The 18791-nt window shown below is 40.2% G+C and overlaps 2 protein-coding genes and 1 long non-coding RNA gene across 6 annotated transcripts; 2 read left to right on the top strand and 1 right to left on the bottom strand.

The window, feature by feature from the left end:
* The first annotated feature begins 213 nt into the window (after positions 1-213).
* On the top strand, positions 214-1918 carry LOC105686127. Its single transcript, XM_012400750.2, has 2 exons — positions 214-369; positions 563-1918. The coding sequence occupies exons 1-2, from the start codon at positions 309-311 to the stop codon at positions 1708-1710; spliced, it is 1209 nt and encodes a 402-aa protein (XP_012256173.2). The 5' UTR covers positions 214-308; the 3' UTR covers positions 1711-1918.
* LOC125502021 lies at positions 1710-3138 on the bottom strand. The gene is made up of 2 exons (XR_007279830.1): positions 2970-3138; positions 1710-2894 (listed from the first exon to the last, which is right to left on the bottom strand). It is a non-coding gene; the product is annotated as an uncharacterized LOC125502021 (long non-coding RNA).
* On the top strand, positions 2523-7227 carry LOC105686431 (polyubiquitin-A). 4 transcript variants are annotated; one of them, XM_048659498.1, is made up of 3 exons: positions 3301-3458; positions 3850-6412; positions 6641-7227. In XM_048659498.1, the coding sequence occupies exons 2-3, from the start codon at positions 3857-3859 to the stop codon at positions 7055-7057; spliced, it is 2973 nt and encodes a 990-aa protein (XP_048515455.1). In that variant the 5' UTR covers positions 3301-3458; positions 3850-3856; the 3' UTR covers positions 7058-7227. The 4 variants fall into 4 exon arrangements, with proteins under 4 accessions (XP_048515453.1, XP_048515455.1, XP_048515454.1 ...); XM_048659497.1 differs by having other exon boundaries at positions 3302-3458; positions 3850-5252; positions 5481-7227; XM_048659496.1 differs by lacking the exon at positions 3301-3458 and adding an exon at positions 2523-2544 and having other exon boundaries at positions 3850-7227.
* The last annotated feature ends 11564 nt before the right edge of the window (positions 7228-18791 follow it).

Raw genomic sequence — 18791 nt, 5'->3', positions numbered from 1 at the left:
ACAAAATCATACCCGTCCATCTATCAACGAGTCAGGAGATCGAAGGGTCTGATTACAATCAATCGATCGCTGATCCAACCTTTGTCGCAATCAGGTGAGTGGTCGGTCACTCTTACGCTATCTTTGAAGGTGTCGATCAAATCAGAGCACGTGATTCGCGAATTTTTGGGCTGTGCCACCATCAATGGGGAAAACGTGCAGATAAAGCTTATCGATTTTAACAGATTTGAATCTCAGTTATCGCCAATAATTATGATGGATCATGTGTATAAAAGCAATGTTTCGGAAACATTTTTCGCTCGTTCCACATGGTCATGAAGTTCGTCCAGCTTATTTTTGTCCTCGCGACATGTGTCGTCGCGATCAGAGGTTCGTTGCAGAATTGAATATCTTTACTTTCGACGAAAATCAAGCCATGAATTTTTCAACAATTATCAAAAAAAGAAAAAAACCATTTCTAACGATCTCATCAACATTTCTACAATCTGACGAACGTGCTCTGATTCATTGTCGCCCAAGAACATCGGTTCGCTCATTTATTTATTTCTCTGCTTCTTGACAGGCGACTGCACAGTTTCCACCAACCAGGACTTGCCGAGTCCTCAGCCACTGGTATTGAACCCTGGTTTGAACGGGGGATTTCGTTATCCGGTCGACAATTCAGGAACGCTGAGATTCAGTGCCGGAGAGCAAGTGAGGCTCGTCTGCCCCGGGTCGTGGAACAAATTCAAGAATCTTCCCGATAGCCAGCGCGACGTGACCGCAACCTGCGTCAGCGGGCGTAATTTCAGGGTCTCCGGTCACACGTTGAAATTCAATAGCTTTTCATGCACGTCCGCACCGTACCACACGGAAAGACGGAGCGGGCGCACCTGCCTCGGAGGGCGAACGGAGGTTGAAGTGGGATTCGACATCAGGACCGAATTCCTGACCCTCCTGATCGCGTGTCACGACGAGTCCCAGTCGCAAACGATTTACACAAAATTCAACCTGGTCAAAGAGATCGGGGGCTACCAGAAGGGATTCCCCAGGCCCAGGTGGAATCAGGGCATTTTTTGGTCCGACTACAACATGGATACTCAGTACAAGAGGAAGACTCAACAGAAAACTATCGGTACTGTGCTGGGCTCCACTTCTCTTGGGCAAAAATACATTCACTCTTCGGACGATTTCTTCTTCTCGCGCGGGCACAACACGGCAAAGGCAGATTTCGTTTACGGAGCTCAACAGACCACCACCTTCTACTACGTCAACACCTCTCCGCAGTGGCAGGTTTTTAACGGAGGTAACTGGAACGATCTTGAGAACGACGTCCGCAGATACGCGAGTGCCACTCGCCAGGACCTGACGGTCTACACAGGAGTCCATGGCATCGCCCAGCTGCCAAATTCTAAGGGAGTGCTCACCGATCTGTATTTCTATGCCGACTCTTCTGGCCGCCGTGAGATGCCCATACCGAAGTTCTTCTGGAAAGTTATTTACAACGAGAAGACGCAGTTAGGAACAGCCTTCGTCGGGGTCAACAACCCTTACTTGAAAAGAGTAACCGGTGACTATTATCTCTGCGACGACATCAGTTCTAAGATCGGCTGGCTCACATGGAGGCCCGACACTGTGACACGTGGCATCTCTTATTCTTGCACGATTGACAGTTTGAGGGAGGTCGTTCCCAACATTCCTTCCTTTACGGTAAAAGGAATCCTAACTTGAATCATTCATGTGCATATTGTAACCCCCTTGTCTGCGTGTGACGTATTTTTACGCCATAACGAACATCCTATTCTACTATCTGGAATTCTTCGAATCAATTTGTCGATGAAAAATTGTAATACTCATGTCCCTCTGAATTGTCGGTGCATCATCCTGCTTCGCTGTAAGATGAAAAGCACTCCAATAAAACTGAGCCCATTTTAAACGATTCCTCAGCATTCGATATTCCCCGTTTCAATTCGCAAAATGGAAAAATTATGATCAGATCATGATTTTCACCGGGTGAATTTATCATTTGGAAAATGAGATAACGTCTGATAAGATATCTGAACGACAAGCAGTGCGCAGGTACCTGTTTGTAAATATATTTTGCTTTGTGTTGCCAATTATTGATTAGCCTTGACATCAATTCAATAACAATAATTATACGAAGAGACTCTTATCGTTCGATTCATCGGTTGTTTATTTATTTACTCTCGTTCCGATTAACGGACCGCTAATATATTTCGTCCAAAAATACTTCTGACGCTTTGAACTCTCTTTGCAGATTAGCCGATCCCAGTTTTTTTTTTTCTGAAAATTTGTTTTCGCGAGAACTTTGGACATGTTCTAATCAATCGGCTGACTCACGAGCCTCGTTCGGCGTATCATCTTGAAATGAGTCACGATAATTTAGTCGGATGCTTAGGAGGAAATTATTTTCCGCCCCACACCGCAGCAAAATAATGTAACTTTAACGTTACGTTGCATCACTCCGAGGAGTCTTCTTTTAATTAGTTTCAAAGAGCGAAGAGTTCGCATCTTTTAGGCATCCTTCGTCCTGTCCAGCGAGAGGTAGGTATTAAATTGTTGCAAACGTTACAAGTCGCGTAAAGCGATTTCTGACGTATTCCCGAAAACGTACGACCAAAAGAGAAAATACATCCGTAATCTTGTTCGAGTCTCGATACGCTTAGAGAAATGTTTTCCAGCTAATAATAGTCGCGAAATACACGAGACCCAATGAAAACATTTCTACGAATATCTTCGCATCCTTCTGGCATCGGCCTTTCGGTAAATTTGTTTTCACAAGGTCTAGGAAAATTCTATTTTGGTTGATGAAAATCTTCTTAAAAAATACTGCGGAAATTTCTAGTTCGAGTTCGGATTGCGATTAGAATAAGATATTGCTGCAGCGTCAATTCCTGGAAAATGGAAAGTCATCGTCGTCGTTGATTAAAAATAATTAGCAGTTCTCTTTCGCCTCGATCAATTCATACTTCGAAAACCCTTCCTGTCGCCATCTGGTCTGCCGCTACGGGGTGGAAAATCACAATCGAATTGATCGGGCAATTTCATCGACGATCTGTGCAGCTATCGGTTTCGAAATTTTTTATTTGTTGTTCAAACGCACTAACGGATAAAATTTTTGTTAATCTAACGGCAAATGTTTACGTACTTTTTGGCAGACGGGGAATATTCTAGAATATTGCTTTGTTCGATAAGCCAATAGCGTTGATGGGAATCAACCCGACCGCAGTGACGCAGCTAAATACGAACCAATAGTGAGGAGGACTCGAATCATTCCACCAATCGTGCATTTCTTCTCGCTTCTCAGCGCCCTCGATAAATACGAGACGGCGGACCCCGAATCATTTAGTTCAAAGTGAACGTTGAATCATAATTGACGTACTTCTGAAGCGTTCTGATTATTTAGTGCAGTTTCTGTTCGCATTTAATAGTGTTATTATAAATAATTTTGGTAACAGGTAATTGTCAGATTTTTTTTTATTCACTGTAGTAGTTTCGATGTATCGGTGAGAATCGGGAAATCGGGAGCTTTGTTTTATCCGTCCTTTGTCGAAACGACGCCATTTTTAGCTTTCCATCAGCGATCAGAATCAGCAGGTCTAAGATTTGTCAAACTTGACGGTGGAACGGTAACTTTCTGATTCTGTTTCGACTAAAGATAACCATCTCTTCCAATTCCATTCAACCCGCGACACCGAAATTCTCGCGCAATTCCATTTGTCTTTGATTTTCTGTGCGTAATTGCTTCCTCGTTATGACGCCATTTTGTGAAATCTTGCACCAGTTTATTGATCGCGTCACCACTTTGACATTTTCGACTAATTTCGCCCTGCTCTTATCAATTTACAGATAAATCATGCAGATCTTTGTGAAAACCCTCACGGGGAAAACGATCACCCTCGAGGTTGAGGCTTCCGACACCATTGAGAACGTCAAGGCAAAGATCCAGGACAAAGAGGGAATCCCTCCGGATCAGCAGAGGTTGATTTTTGCAGGAAAACAATTGGAAGACGGCCGCACCCTTTCGGACTACAACATCCAAAAGGAATCCACCCTTCACTTGGTGCTCAGACTTCGCGGAGGCATGCAGATCTTCGTAAAGACCTTGACCGGCAAGACCATCACTCTCGATGTCGAAGCTTCCGATACGATCGAAAATGTCAAGGCTAAGATCCAGGACAAGGAGGGAATCCCACCAGACCAGCAGAGACTGATCTTTGCCGGAAAGCAATTGGAAGATGGCCGCACCCTTTCGGACTACAACATCCAGAAAGAATCCACCCTTCATTTGGTCCTCCGTCTCCGCGGTGGAATGCAGATCTTCGTTAAGACATTGACGGGCAAAACTATTACTCTGGAAGTAGAGGCCTCTGACACGATCGAAAATGTGAAAGCTAAAATTCAGGACAAAGAAGGAATCCCGCCAGATCAGCAGCGTCTTATCTTTGCCGGCAAACAGCTGGAGGATGGTCGCACGTTGTCGGACTACAATATTCAGAAGGAATCCACTCTGCACTTGGTTCTTCGACTTCGTGGAGGCATGCAAATATTCGTAAAGACCTTGACCGGAAAGACAATTACCTTGGAAGTCGAAGCCTCCGATACTATTGAAAATGTCAAGGCTAAAATTCAGGACAAAGAAGGAATCCCACCAGATCAACAGCGTCTTATCTTTGCCGGTAAACAATTGGAGGATGGCCGTACCTTGTCCGACTACAACATCCAAAAGGAATCTACTCTCCACTTGGTTCTTCGTCTACGTGGTGGAATGCAAATTTTTGTCAAAACTCTTACCGGTAAAACAATCACCTTGGAAGTCGAGGCCTCCGACACCATTGAAAACGTCAAGGCAAAGATTCAGGATAAAGAAGGCATCCCCCCAGACCAACAAAGATTAATTTTTGCCGGCAAACAGTTGGAAGATGGTCGCACCTTGTCTGACTACAATATCCAGAAGGAATCTACTCTTCATTTAGTTCTCCGTCTGCGTGGAGGTATGCAGATTTTTGTGAAGACTTTAACCGGTAAAACCATCACCTTGGAAGTCGAGGCCTCCGACACCATCGAAAACGTCAAAGCAAAAATCCAGGACAAAGAGGGAATTCCACCAGACCAGCAGAGATTGATCTTTGCCGGTAAACAGTTGGAAGATGGTCGCACCTTGTCCGACTACAATATTCAAAAGGAATCTACTCTTCACTTGGTTCTCCGTCTCCGTGGGGGTATGCAAATTTTTGTGAAAACTTTAACTGGTAAGACCATCACCTTGGAAGTCGAGGCTTCTGACACCATCGAGAATGTGAAGGCGAAGATTCAGGATAAAGAAGGAATCCCCCCAGACCAACAAAGATTAATCTTCGCGGGTAAACAGTTGGAAGATGGTCGCACCTTGTCCGACTATAATATTCAGAAGGAATCCACCTTGCATTTGGTTCTTCGTCTCCGTGGAGGTATGCAGATCTTCGTCAAAACTTTAACTGGTAAGACCATCACCTTGGAAGTCGAGGCTTCTGACACCATCGAGAATGTGAAGGCGAAGATTCAGGATAAAGAAGGAATCCCCCCAGACCAACAAAGATTAATCTTCGCGGGTAAACAGTTGGAAGATGGTCGCACCTTGTCCGACTATAACATTCAGAAGGAATCCACCTTGCATTTGGTTCTTCGTCTCCGTGGAGGTATGCAGATCTTCGTCAAAACTTTAACCGGCAAAACCATCACCTTGGAAGTCGAGGCCTCCGACACAATCGAAAATGTGAAGGCAAAGATTCAAGACAAAGAGGGAATTCCACCAGACCAGCAGAGATTGATTTTTGCTGGCAAACAACTAGAAGATGGGCGCACCTTGTCCGATTACAACATTCAAAAGGAATCCACCTTGCACTTAGTTCTCCGTCTCCGTGGAGGTATGCAAATTTTTGTCAAAACTTTGACCGGTAAAACCATCACCCTGGAGGTTGAAGCATCCGACACCATTGAGAACGTGAAAGCGAAGATCCAGGACAAAGAGGGGATTCCACCAGACCAACAGCGATTAATTTTCGCCGGTAAGCAGTTGGAAGATGGTCGCACCTTGTCCGACTATAATATTCAAAAGGAATCTACCCTCCACTTGGTTCTCCGTCTCCGCGGAGGTATGCAAATCTTTGTCAAGACTCTGACCGGCAAAACCATCACCCTGGAAGTCGAAGCATCTGATACTATCGAGAATGTGAAGGCTAAAATCCAAGACAAAGAGGGAATTCCACCAGACCAACAGCGTCTCATCTTCGCCGGTAAACAGCTGGAGGATGGACGTACCCTCTCCGACTACAACATCCAGAAAGAATCGACCCTTCACTTGGTTCTTCGTCTCCGTGGAGGCATGCAAATCTTCGTAAAGACTTTGACCGGTAAAACCATCACCCTGGAGGTTGAAGCATCCGACACCATCGAGAACGTGAAAGCAAAGATCCAGGACAAGGAGGGAATCCCACCAGACCAGCAAAGATTGATCTTCGCCGGAAAGCAATTGGAAGATGGGCGTACCTTGTCGGACTACAACATTCAGAAGGAATCCACACTCCATCTTGTCCTCAGACTGCGAGGTGGTATGCAAATCTTCGTCAAAACCCTAACTGGCAAAACCATCACCCTGGAGGTTGAAGCATCCGACACCATCGAGAACGTGAAAGCAAAGATCCAGGACAAGGAGGGAATCCCACCAGACCAGCAAAGATTGATCTTCGCCGGAAAGCAATTGGAAGATGGGCGTACCTTGTCGGACTACAACATTCAGAAGGAATCCACACTCCATCTTGTCCTCAGACTGCGAGGTGGTATGCAAATCTTTGTCAAAACCCTAACTGGCAAAACCATCACCCTGGAAGTTGAAGCATCGGACACCATTGAAAATGTGAAAGCTAAAATTCAGGACAAAGAAGGAATTCCGCCAGACCAACAGCGTCTCATCTTCGCCGGCAAACAGCTGGAGGATGGTCGCACCCTGTCCGACTACAACATCCAGAAAGAATCAACCCTCCATTTGGTTCTGCGGCTCCGAGGTGGTTGCCACTAAGGTCGAGACGACGAATTCTATATCTGATCTCGCTGATGAGATATAATGAAAAATTGATAGTATTGATAGCATTACATTAAATCTTTTTTACTTTCTTTGATAATTAATAGTGCTTTCACCATGTTGTGATATTCATTTATGCTTAATCAGCGAATAAAGAGTTCAGTTTATACGATTATATTATTTCTAAAATCCTTCGCCATCCAAACTCCTCTGTTCCATCGACAATATTATTTGTAGGACAAATAAATCCATCCAACTCACGGTTCAGGCAAAATTATTTTATTTTCTTTCACATTTTCATAAAATACATTCAAAAAAAAACCACAGGTGTAAGGATCGATTGTAACAAACAAGTTGAGTACACGCACATCGCTCATCGTTGTGTGTAGAGACGTAAAAATTTTCATTCAACCTGGCAAAATTCTGACCGATAAAGTTGAATAATTAATTAACGAGTCTAACTGTAAAAATGAACACACGCAAGGACGTCCGTTAGAACGTAGGTGTCAAATCGTTGATTAAAAGAGAGGTTAATTAAAAGAAAGCAATAAACAATTGACAATAATTGATCGACGATCGCTCGTAGCCGTGACGATCTTGAACCAGATGTCGCTGCAGGCGTGACCACAAAAGTATGGAGAGTTTAAGAAACTTTTCCAGACAGCTGAAAGCTGAAATGATACGGACCAGTAAACAATATGGCTGGTGTAGTTCAGTGGTGCGCGGGTTATGTCGTCCGTTCTCTTCTCTCCGATTGTTTTCCACAAAGCGAATAACACAGGTTGCCGCAATTGGTGAGTTCTCAAAGATCAACTGTCCCAACCTACGGTATAAAAAAAGCCCTCCTATCTTTCCGCGCGTTTTTTACCACCCTATTTCTCCTCCCGATCATTTTCTTCCCAATTTCAAATAAAAACGTGTCACAGTTATCGCGGTCGAGATAGAATCCTGCGCGTTATTTCGCCAACGCAATTATTCATCGTTCGACCTCCACCTCCTTCGCCGCGGAAACTGAAAAGTTTTAATACCTGGTTAAATATACGCACGGTATTACGTACGCGTACATTCGAATGCCCGTTAAATATCCGTAACAGATTTGCGCTCGGCTTACGAAACGCCGATTCGCATTTCATCCGTATTTATTTCCATCATTTTTCGCCTCTACTCGCATGACCCCGAAAATATCGCACCTTCAAAATTTCGGACCCCCAAGGCCACGAAGGTTCGTACTCCGATCCGTTCCTATATTTGCGCTTTACCGAAACTATTTCGCTCGCCTTTCATCCCCCCCGCCATTTTTTTTTAATAAATTTTCGATAGATTTTTATCGTTGTTCCGGATTTCCTTCGCTTTACCTCGTATATCGACCGAACGATCGAGGGAAATTCTCGACGACCTTGACATTCGCCTTATTCACCCGGCATCGCGATATTCAGAGGCGATAGAATAGTTTTGCTAAATATTTCCAAATTCTCTGTTATTCTCGCTCAATTTTTTTTTTTCGACTCAACTGGGTCATCGGTCAACGACCGTTGCCGATTGTTTTTTTTTTCGTGTTTCTTTGTCGCTAATTAAAAAGTCCGTATGTATTGGGGATAAAAAGAGAATGAAAAAAAAAACTACCTAGTCGGCAAATACGGAGGTTTTGTTTACGTCGGAGTGAAATCGAATAAACACGATGCGGGTAGCGAGGAGAATTTTCGGTTTTCGCTCGGTCTTCCTTATTAAAAAGTGAGCTTCGCTGTGTAGCGGGTTAGAACAAATGTACAGTTTGAAAAGAAAGTCCGACATTCGAAATTCGAGCATAATAAACGGTATACTGTACAGGGATACGGCATAAGCATCGGGCTGCATTCCACGGCGGCAAGGAGAGTCCAAATCATCCGAAGACCTGCAATAGATTGCGTCTTATTACGTATAATATGCGAATTAATAATTGTCCCAATAAAAACTCACGCAACGCGAAGAGTAGCGCGGAGTGGGTCGCGCGCGGGGTGTGGGGGGAGGGGGAGGGGGGAGGGATAAAAAAGCGAAATAAATAGAGTAGATACTTGTCTAGTTAAACTGCACACGCAACTAGTTGCAGGCGAGTTACGACTATCGCGTCTCTTATTTGCCTTTTATTATATTTCTATTGGCGACAAAATTATTTGAATAAGTTCTTGTGCTCGAGCACGCCCACCTACATCGGAATGAAAGAGTTATTGAGATCGTGCGCGGTCTCGTAAGACGACCTTGGACCGTCAATAATAAAAGCCCCTGCGATTTCGTTCCGCCATTTTATTGTTCTTTCTCATGAGTTTACCTTCTTTTTTCTTTTTCTTTTTTTTTTTTTTCTTCTCTACCATTAATCGACTTGCAATTTCGTCGTTGCATCGCTCTCCTTATTTTCCGGAGCGTGCGGCAGCAGCCCTGTCTCGGACTTGATATTTTTCGCCCTCTCTTTTGAAGCTTCGATTTTTGGAGATGAATAAAAAAAAAAGAGGAGGGTTGTTTTTTTTTTCGCCTTTTTTCTTCTCGGCGCGGTATACATGTGTACATCTATTCTCGGCGACGAAAAAAAATAAAAATAAAAATAAAGAAACAACAATGGGAATTTACATAGTTTCTCTGGTTCTAAGCGACGAGTTAAAATCAAAAAGAATAAAAAAAATACCATAGCCGAAAAACGATCTGTCGCGGAAACGTCGGGCGTTATATATTCGACGTCTGCGTTACATAGGAGGTATATAGGTACTGTATAGACGTGTATGTGCACGTTATTATGTGAAGTCGCATGCCACGAGTTTTATTTTTCCAAGGACGTTATTTTATCGTAATTACCGCGTGCCGTTTTTCGTCTGATATTTATGTGTATCTATCGCATGTGCATCGCAACGTATACAGGTACATACGTGCGCACCATGTGTGTAAATAAATGCAATTTTCACGTGTGCCAAAAAACGCAAGAAATAAAAAAGAAACTGAGCGACGTTTTTTTTTTTCTAATTTCTCTTCATTCTTTCGAAATCAACTACGTCGTATAAGCGATACACAGAAATCAAAGAGAAAAATAGTAATCGAAAAAAAATACCGTCAATTCAGCTATAGAAACGTTAATACATGTATATGTAGTACATGGGCATGTTACATATATATATGTAGGTCGTCGGCTGGTTTAATTTGTCACTATATATTTATATATTACGGTATATATGACACATATATACATCTTCTAATTTTAATCTCAAACATTACGACGTTTCTTTTATTTGTCTTTTTTTTTTCTTCTTTGTTGCCTTGACAATAATTTGTTGCGGATGAAAAAAAAATACATGTTATTTATTTTTCTCGTCGTTTTTCTATGATTACATATGCATACTTCCAGTCGTGCGATTTACTTATAGTATTTATTCCGAACGGTGCAGCGGCAACGTCTTATTATCGCGGCATATTTTATCAGGTATACACACACACACACACACGTAGCTATGTATTATACATACATGTATATTGAATTCTCTAAGAGATGGGAGATCGAGAGATCGAACGGGTTTTTCATATTACGTAAAACTCCTGCACGCTATATACAAGTGCGTAATACATATATGTATACAGACGTATGTATGTACGTACATACGTGTTGCATCCGCACAGGTAAATTGCACGCAGCCGGGTTACGATAATATACATATACGTATATCTTCATAAATCACGAACGCAAGCACACTCCGTGTGCACATTATAGGGTGGCCCAAAAAAGCGACCACTTTTTTTTTTCGCGTCACCTTCGGAAAAAAGGATCAGTTTCACATGTTTTGAGAGCTACCTCCGTAGATGGGCTCGAAAAAAATTATTTAGGGATCGCTCGAGATTTTTAAAAATTAAAAAAAATTGTCAAATCGTCAAAAATCGATTTTATTAGTTTTTTTTTTTTTATTTTTTTTTCGAGTCTTTTATAAAAATGTATCAGTTTCACATGTTTTGAGAGCCTCCTCCTAATATCGGCTTGAAAAAAAAAACAATTCAGAGGTCGCTCGAGATTTTTCGAAATTTTAAAAATCGTCAAAAATCGATTTTATTAGTTTTTTTTCCTCCAAGATGGCAAAGTAAAAAATAGAATTGAGGTAAGACCTATTCGAATAAATTTTTGAACAATTTTTCGAACGATAGAACAGCGAGAAACTTTTTTTCTCAGATAGAAAAACCTATCTTTTTAAATTTTGGAAATTTTTGAAAATCTTGAGCCACCCTTAGATCATTTTTTTTATAAAAGCCGATCTTCGGAGGGGGCTTTCAAAACGTTTGAGGCTGATCAATTTTTGTTTATTTTCGTCGATTTTTTGTTTTCCATTTTCTTCTCGTACATAGATATGCACATATTACATATGTACTGTATCTATGATATACCGTACACACGTACGTGTACATCATAACCTCACGTTACGCGAGTTTAGAACATGTCATCGATCGATTTTCAACAATTTCCGTGAATAATATACAGCCATAAGTATTGCGCCTGTATACCACATACATATTTCAAGGTCCTTCGCTCGTCATCCGCCACCGTATATACACGTGTACATAGATACCACGGATTATATATGTATATACCGCCCCCCCCCCCCCCGAAAAGTGTCTTCTTACTTTTCGATGGTTACGACCTTCTTGCGCCCGCCGATCAGCCACGCGTCACGTGACCGTACACCTCGCCGTATGAAAACAAAATTAGCGTCGTCGTTTCGCAAATTTTATTCAATTTCAAAAATGAAAAATTTAAAAGGAGAAGGAATAAAGGAAAACAAAATCGCAATAGAAGAAAAAAAAAAAAAACAACTACAAAAAACAAGGATTCCTTAATAAATAAAGAAATTATATATCTGTAATACACACGCGCAGGTATACAACGTATATGCCTGTGTATATAGAAAGATTGCGGGGGGGGGGGTGTAATGTGAGGTATATAGGGTGGTATATACTACGTGTATGTGTGGTAACCGTACCACTACAGCCGTTGTATTATTACTATTGTTATTATTGTTGTTATCATTGTTGTTACGAGTATACGACGGTGCTTTTAAGGGCGAGGAAATGGATTGAGGTCATCGAGGAATGGTCGTCTTTATGTACATATACATTGTATACTTATACATACACATGCACGTATACACAGGACAAGACGACCTTTGCCGTGTATGTGTACCGTGTGTGTATTATCATTTTTTCCACAAATCTTCAGAAACCAAAGGTGGAAAAAAACGAAACGAAATACAACAAAAAAAAAAAAAAAAAAACGTCATTAATCAATACGTGCGGGTCAGGTTAGATGCGCGATGATGACGGTCTGTCACATTCATGGTATACCTATGCATATGTATAATCAGGCGGCGTCGAAAATTGCGCTTTTTGTACTTTCATTTTTTACCCGTTCTCTTTTTTGTTTTCTATCATTTTCTTTGCGTAAATTACGTATGTACTTCATATACGTAGAACCCTTTTTACGCGATACGTCGTACACCAACACGTGGGACCGTGTAACATATTATTGAATGGAAAAAGGAGAGAAGAAAAAAAAACCGTGAATAAAAATAAATATAAAAAAAGCGACACTCCCCGTTGACCCCGTTTTTTTTGCCCATTATTTTACGTTTTTTATCGGTTTTTTTTTTTTTTTTGTCGTAGTTTTTTTTTCACCTATATTTATTCGTTACGCGCGAAATATAGGTAATATTGAAGAATCGCTTTCAAATTATATCCAATATCGTACATACGATAGCACAGCAGATATACATGCGTACACATATGTACAATAGTTGTACATACATACATATATATATATATATTTAATTTATATACCTATGTGTACTTGTTAGTACATACGCGTATAATATACATGCACATGTATACATGGTTTTTTATCTGGACGACGGTAAAACACGAGAGAAATGAAAAGCAAAAAAGTATGTACATGTACATATATATATATATATGTTTATGTCTCTTCTTATCTTTTTTATGTTTTTTTTTTCGTCCACGTTTTTTCGATCTCACTCGCGTATCGTCCGCGTCTATACTGCGTTATAACTTTGCGTACGCGTTGTTACATCAATTGCAACGACGACGACAATAGTGGCAATGTTAATAATAATAACAACAACGAATAATGATAACAAATGAGAGGAAAAATCTGATAACGTTGATAACGAGAAATGATTCAACATTTCCGTTTCGCGCGATACTCGCGAGACTATCGCGCGTTTCGTATATTATTACATTCATCATCGTTCTTGCACAGTCAATGTTGCGTTTCTCTTCTGTTTTTATTTTATTTATATTGTTTCTTTTATTCTCGTCACATTGGTAGCGCAAGCTAGTTATTTACCTATTTCTTTCGATTTTCTATCGACGGTGAAAAATTAGTAAAATGCAAAAAGCAAGTGAAAAACAAAAACAAAAAAACAAAAAATAGCCTTCTGTTTACGAAGAAGAGAAAATTAAAATAAGAAAAAAAAAAAAAGAATATTTTAACCAAAAACAGAGAAAAAAGAAAGCAAAAAACCGAAAAACAGATTGATCCATATAACGGATTGGAAATACGTGGTATTTATAACGTTGTGTATAGGTAAATATGTACGTTCGGTAGGTATATAGGTACAGGTAACGTGTACATATGTGTATATACTGGAGTAGGTGTGCGGTGTAACGGAGGAGAAGCTTTTAGATTGAATAAAACTGGAAGGCCGAATGAAATGGAACGATATACGTAGGTTATACGCGCGTTACAGGTTAGGTTCGCACACGATATGACTACGCGGCGGCGTTTGATGCACACGGCCGCGCCTAGTACTCCGCTTCTCTAATATCTTTCCGTTCGCGGGTTGCCTGCCCTACCCTCTGCCGGGGGCGATTAATTTACCTAAACCAACCCCCTCCCCCCCGCACCCTCCACCTTTGACGCTACCTTCCACCGAAGCTCCCCACCTTAATGGATTGATACGAACGATTCTGCTTTTTCACCATAGAGATATATGTTTACATCTGACCTGTACGCACGTGATACAGGCGGGGTGAAAAATTTCGCTCGAATTTATTATTATCGGTTCCTCTCGTTTCTTTTCGATTTGTTCGGATGTTCGGATGTTCGGGTTTTCCGGTTTCTCGTATCCATTTAGTTGGGGAATAACTGTAGAATCGCGATCCTAGGCCAGATTTATTCTTCCACTTCCGCCGATCGGAACGGACGAAAGAAATAAAATGCAGAGGACGATGACCATCGGAAGGCGCGAGGAGGTTGTCCCGTTTTCGTTACTCTAGCTATTTTATCTATCTGTCCGTTTTTTTTTTTTTCTTTTTTTACAATTGGTATAGATTTATGTGCGCAGTTTTCGTATCGGACCTCGCCCTGATCCTTCGCTTCGATTCGATTCCGTAAGTTCCGCCGAACCACAGAGTATATAAATAGAGATAGAAGGGCCGCGCGATTTTTCGAATAGTAGACGAAAATTTTTTTTCTATATCCTTCTCCCTCTCGCCGCTCTCTCGATCTCCTTCCAATCGCGATTTCGATCTTTTCCTCCCTCCCTCTCTCTTCCTTCATTTATTTCATTGCTTTATTTGTTTTTCTTATTTCTTTTTTTGCGGAAAACGCGCGTGTCCAGCGTCGAACGCGTATACGCATTGTGTATCGCGCGACACGCGAAGTTGTCCGTTGTTCAATTAATTATTGCAACCTTCAAAAAAGCGACGAGCTCGCTAGCGTTCCGTAACCTTCGCGGACCGACGGGGGTGGTGGCCGCCGGCGGCGGCGGCGGCTTTCCCTAATTAATTAATAATATTTCATCGCGCAAAATTATTAGCCATCGTTCCGCACCGCGCCGCGTCAACGCCGTACCTAACCTAACCCGTTTTTGAGTCTTTGCGCGAGGTTCACGCACACTGTACGCGATTCTCGTCGAGAAGCGGAATTGAGAGGGGGGCGATCCGTTCGCGATTTTGGAAAAGTGGTTGTTTTGTTGTTTTTTTTTCTGAAACATAATCCACAGCGTGATATTTCGAAATTTTTTTGAAATAATATATTCGTTGAAAGTTGAAACGCGATTATTTCGAATCTACACTTTGAAAAACTCGAAAAGTTTTTTAGTTAAATTTAGATAGTAGATAAAGTTTTTTTTCGGGCGTAAAGATTGTGGGGAAAATGATCCAAATGAGCTGCTTCGATTGAATAGCCTGCCCAATTTTTCATTCCGTATCTATTTTTTTATAATTCTATAGGGTTTTATCCTTTCCCTTGAGGCGTCGTTGAACGAAAAAAAAATCCTCAAGAAAAATGACACGGCTTCGGTAGTTTTTCGTTAGGCGCGAACGATGTATTGCAACGCGCTGTATACCGCGGCCATTTTGTTTTGTTGTCGGAGAAAACAAAATGGCCGCCCTTTCTCTTCCACCCACTAAATTCGCGATACAACAATAATCAAAACTTAAGTAACGACGCAATTATTTTTATCAATTTTGAAGAAATTCACAGAAAATTATGCACATTCGGTTATCCAATCAGATTTCTTTCCTTTTGTTAAAAATAAAGGGAAGAAAAAAACAAAATGGATAAAAAAGCGATACGAGCTTCAAATAATTTCGCGGTTTGTGAATAAATTTTGGTAAAAAACCTGACCAAAAAAATTAAAAAAAAATAATAATAAATGTATATGGATTGATAAAAGAAAAGGCGTAAAAAAACTAATAACGATATCGACGCTATGTTCTGTTTTATATATGAGCTCGTAAATAAGTATATAGGTGTAATAATACCGAGTAGATTTTTCTGTCGACACCGAGAGTATTGTTTTTTTTTTTTTCTTTTATTTCTGTTTTTTTTTTTTTTTTTTTTTGTCCAATGTATCTGATGTCGGTATACCGGCAATGTCTATTAATCGATTTCCCTGGGATCCAACATAACGGACAGCTATACTTTATTACATACGGAGGTCAAAGGTTAAATTATAGAGGTATTAGAACGAAGCGAAACGAGAGAAAAAAAAAAAAAAAAGAAAACGGTAGAAAAAATTATCCACGATATGTGAATTAATGTGCATAAAAGTAGTTAACGGTAACGTCGCTTATGATGTATTATATATGAAAGAGAAATGGACAGAGAAAAAAAGAGAGAGAGAGAGAGAGAGGGGGTGACTTTAATCCGTATATAGAATACCGATTGAGAGGTGTGAAAAAAAAAACCTCACCTATAATGTTTTATTTTTCCTTTTTGTTTTGCTTGAAAAAAAATACTATAATTCTTCACGTTACGTACGTAACTACTCTGTACTCCGTCAACGCTGAGAAAGCAGGGAAAGGATAGCTAATTAAGAAAATTGGCAGAACAACAGGTTAATTATTGATCATTAATTAAGTGCCAGATGGGTATCGGTTCGCGGTACAAATCGATCATGTTATTCTACCGTATCGCTATACCATGTAATTAGACACATATGTATATACTCTATCAACTATTTACTTTGTCGAGTACATGGCTGATGTATTATATGCTATATATATAATGTATGCACTATACTACATATAAGGCAAGTGTAATCGCGATGCGATTGTTTGTTATCAATTAATTATCTCGATGTTATACTTAGCGATTGGAAAAAAAACAAATGAACCAAAAAAAAAGAAACAATATACGATTACTGAAAATAAAAGAAATACATGTATATAGTTTATGCATAATTTACTGCAGGGTAGTATGTACTACATACCTATACCTGTATACTTCAGGATGGCCCCTGAAAAAAGTAAAAATCTGACGACTTTTGGATTTTTTTTTATTGGATAAGAGAAACAAAAATCAAAAAATTTAACAGAAAAAATGGATCGTATACATACCTCATATATACCTATAACGTATGTATATAACCTATGTACTACATGCATTGTACAATTTCACTTATCAAATGCCGAGTGTTGACATTTGTGAACGCGAATGATGCATATGATATTGTTGTAAAATGTCAAACTATAATACCCACACCACCGTAACCTTAGAAAAAACATTATTATTATTATTATCATTATCATTACCATTTTTATTATTGTTCATTGTCATTATCAATATCATTGATGAAATTATACCAACGGTGTCAAAGTTATATGCGATGCGCGCCTCCGTTGCACCGATAGAAAACTAAATTTTTTCTTTTCGCTTTTGCTTTTTGGTTTTTCCATTTTTTAACGTTCAATTTCATTTTTCCAGATTTAAATTCAACGAAATTACGGCATGTTATATATGATGTATTCCATTTTTATTCCTCCTATGTTTTTTTTTTCAATCAATCAATCGATCAATTTATTATTTGTTCAATTTTTTTTCTTTTTGTTTGTTTTTTATTACGTCTAGAAAAGAAATTCATATAGTACATATATATATATATGTATGTATGTATACGTATAACCTACGATTTCATATACGGAAAATATATGACAGTGTGTGTACATCCGTATGTATATAGGTATGTACATATATGTATATAATAATCGATTATCCGTCACGTAGGTTAAATTATATTATTCATACACCTCATGTATGTACATATCTACGTAGTGTACGCGTTGATTGGACGGTGATTTTTATCGTGTACATATATCATGTACATACGTATGTATTTAGACGTGTGTACAGAGGTGTACCTAATGTATAGGTACCTGCCTACCTGTCTACATACATACATATGTACATATACATATGTGTAACAATCACTTACATGCGGTATACAAAAGGTATATATACATATGTATATATATACATATATAAAATTGAACAAACAGACATTAGTTAGGTAAACTTGATATGGTATATACGTACAACGGAGAGAGTGCACTTTTTATTTAATTATTTTTTATTATTTTCCTTTCATTTTTTTTTTATTCCCCTTTTTTTTTCTCTCCTTCCTGTACAATTTTTCTTCTTATTTACACTCCGTGTCACACGCTTCTTTCCCCCCCCCCCCCCCCCCCCCCCTCCCGCTACGTTTACACTCGTTCCGCCTATATACACCGATGTATATAATACATAGTCATTACATAGATATATATCTATGTATATACACAACATTATGTACGTACGTACAAAGTGTATGTCCGTTAAATATGTATAAACGACGGTACGTACGAGACTACGGCGTGATATATGATTTTGTGTTTATTTTCTTTTGTTTTTGTATTTGTATTTCATTTTTTTTTCATTTCGTCAATCGGAAAACGAGATCGAAACGGTTTTTCGGAATTCCTAATCACGAGGAGAAAATTTCGCTTCGCGAGGATCGATTGATTCCCCTTCTTATTTCGTTTTTTTTTTTTCTTTTTCTGCTCGTTTCGTTTGTTTTTCCGTTCGTTTCAATCGCTCGCTTTTTCCCCGAGCCGCGAAAAGCGCGGGAACGATCCATGAAATTTTTTCGAATCAAAGAAACATGAGAGCGCGGGGCGCGAAGGGGCGACAAATCGTTTCGAAAAAGGGTTGGCGGTGCGGTGTTTCGCGGGGCTCCGCGAGGTCGGTGGGACTCGTCGGTCGTCGGGTAGGTCCGTGTCGCGCGCGACCAACATTCGCGTCTACGTGCGAATGTGTGTGCGGTTCCGTCGGGCCGGAGGTAATGCCGCGAAATTTTAGTGTCCTCAGTTTCAGTAGAGCGGTACGCGGCCACCTAAACGGTTCGTAGGTGACGCTCCATATTCGCCGCGTCGCGTGTGGCCTTTAAAATCC

Source organism: Athalia rosae, chromosome 8 (assembly GCF_917208135.1).
Source record: "Athalia rosae chromosome 8, iyAthRosa1.1, whole genome shotgun sequence".
Taxonomy (NCBI): domain Eukaryota; kingdom Metazoa; phylum Arthropoda; class Insecta; order Hymenoptera; family Athaliidae; genus Athalia; species Athalia rosae.
Note: the sequence above shows the minus strand (reverse complement) of the source record. Positions and strands in the feature narration are given on the sequence as shown.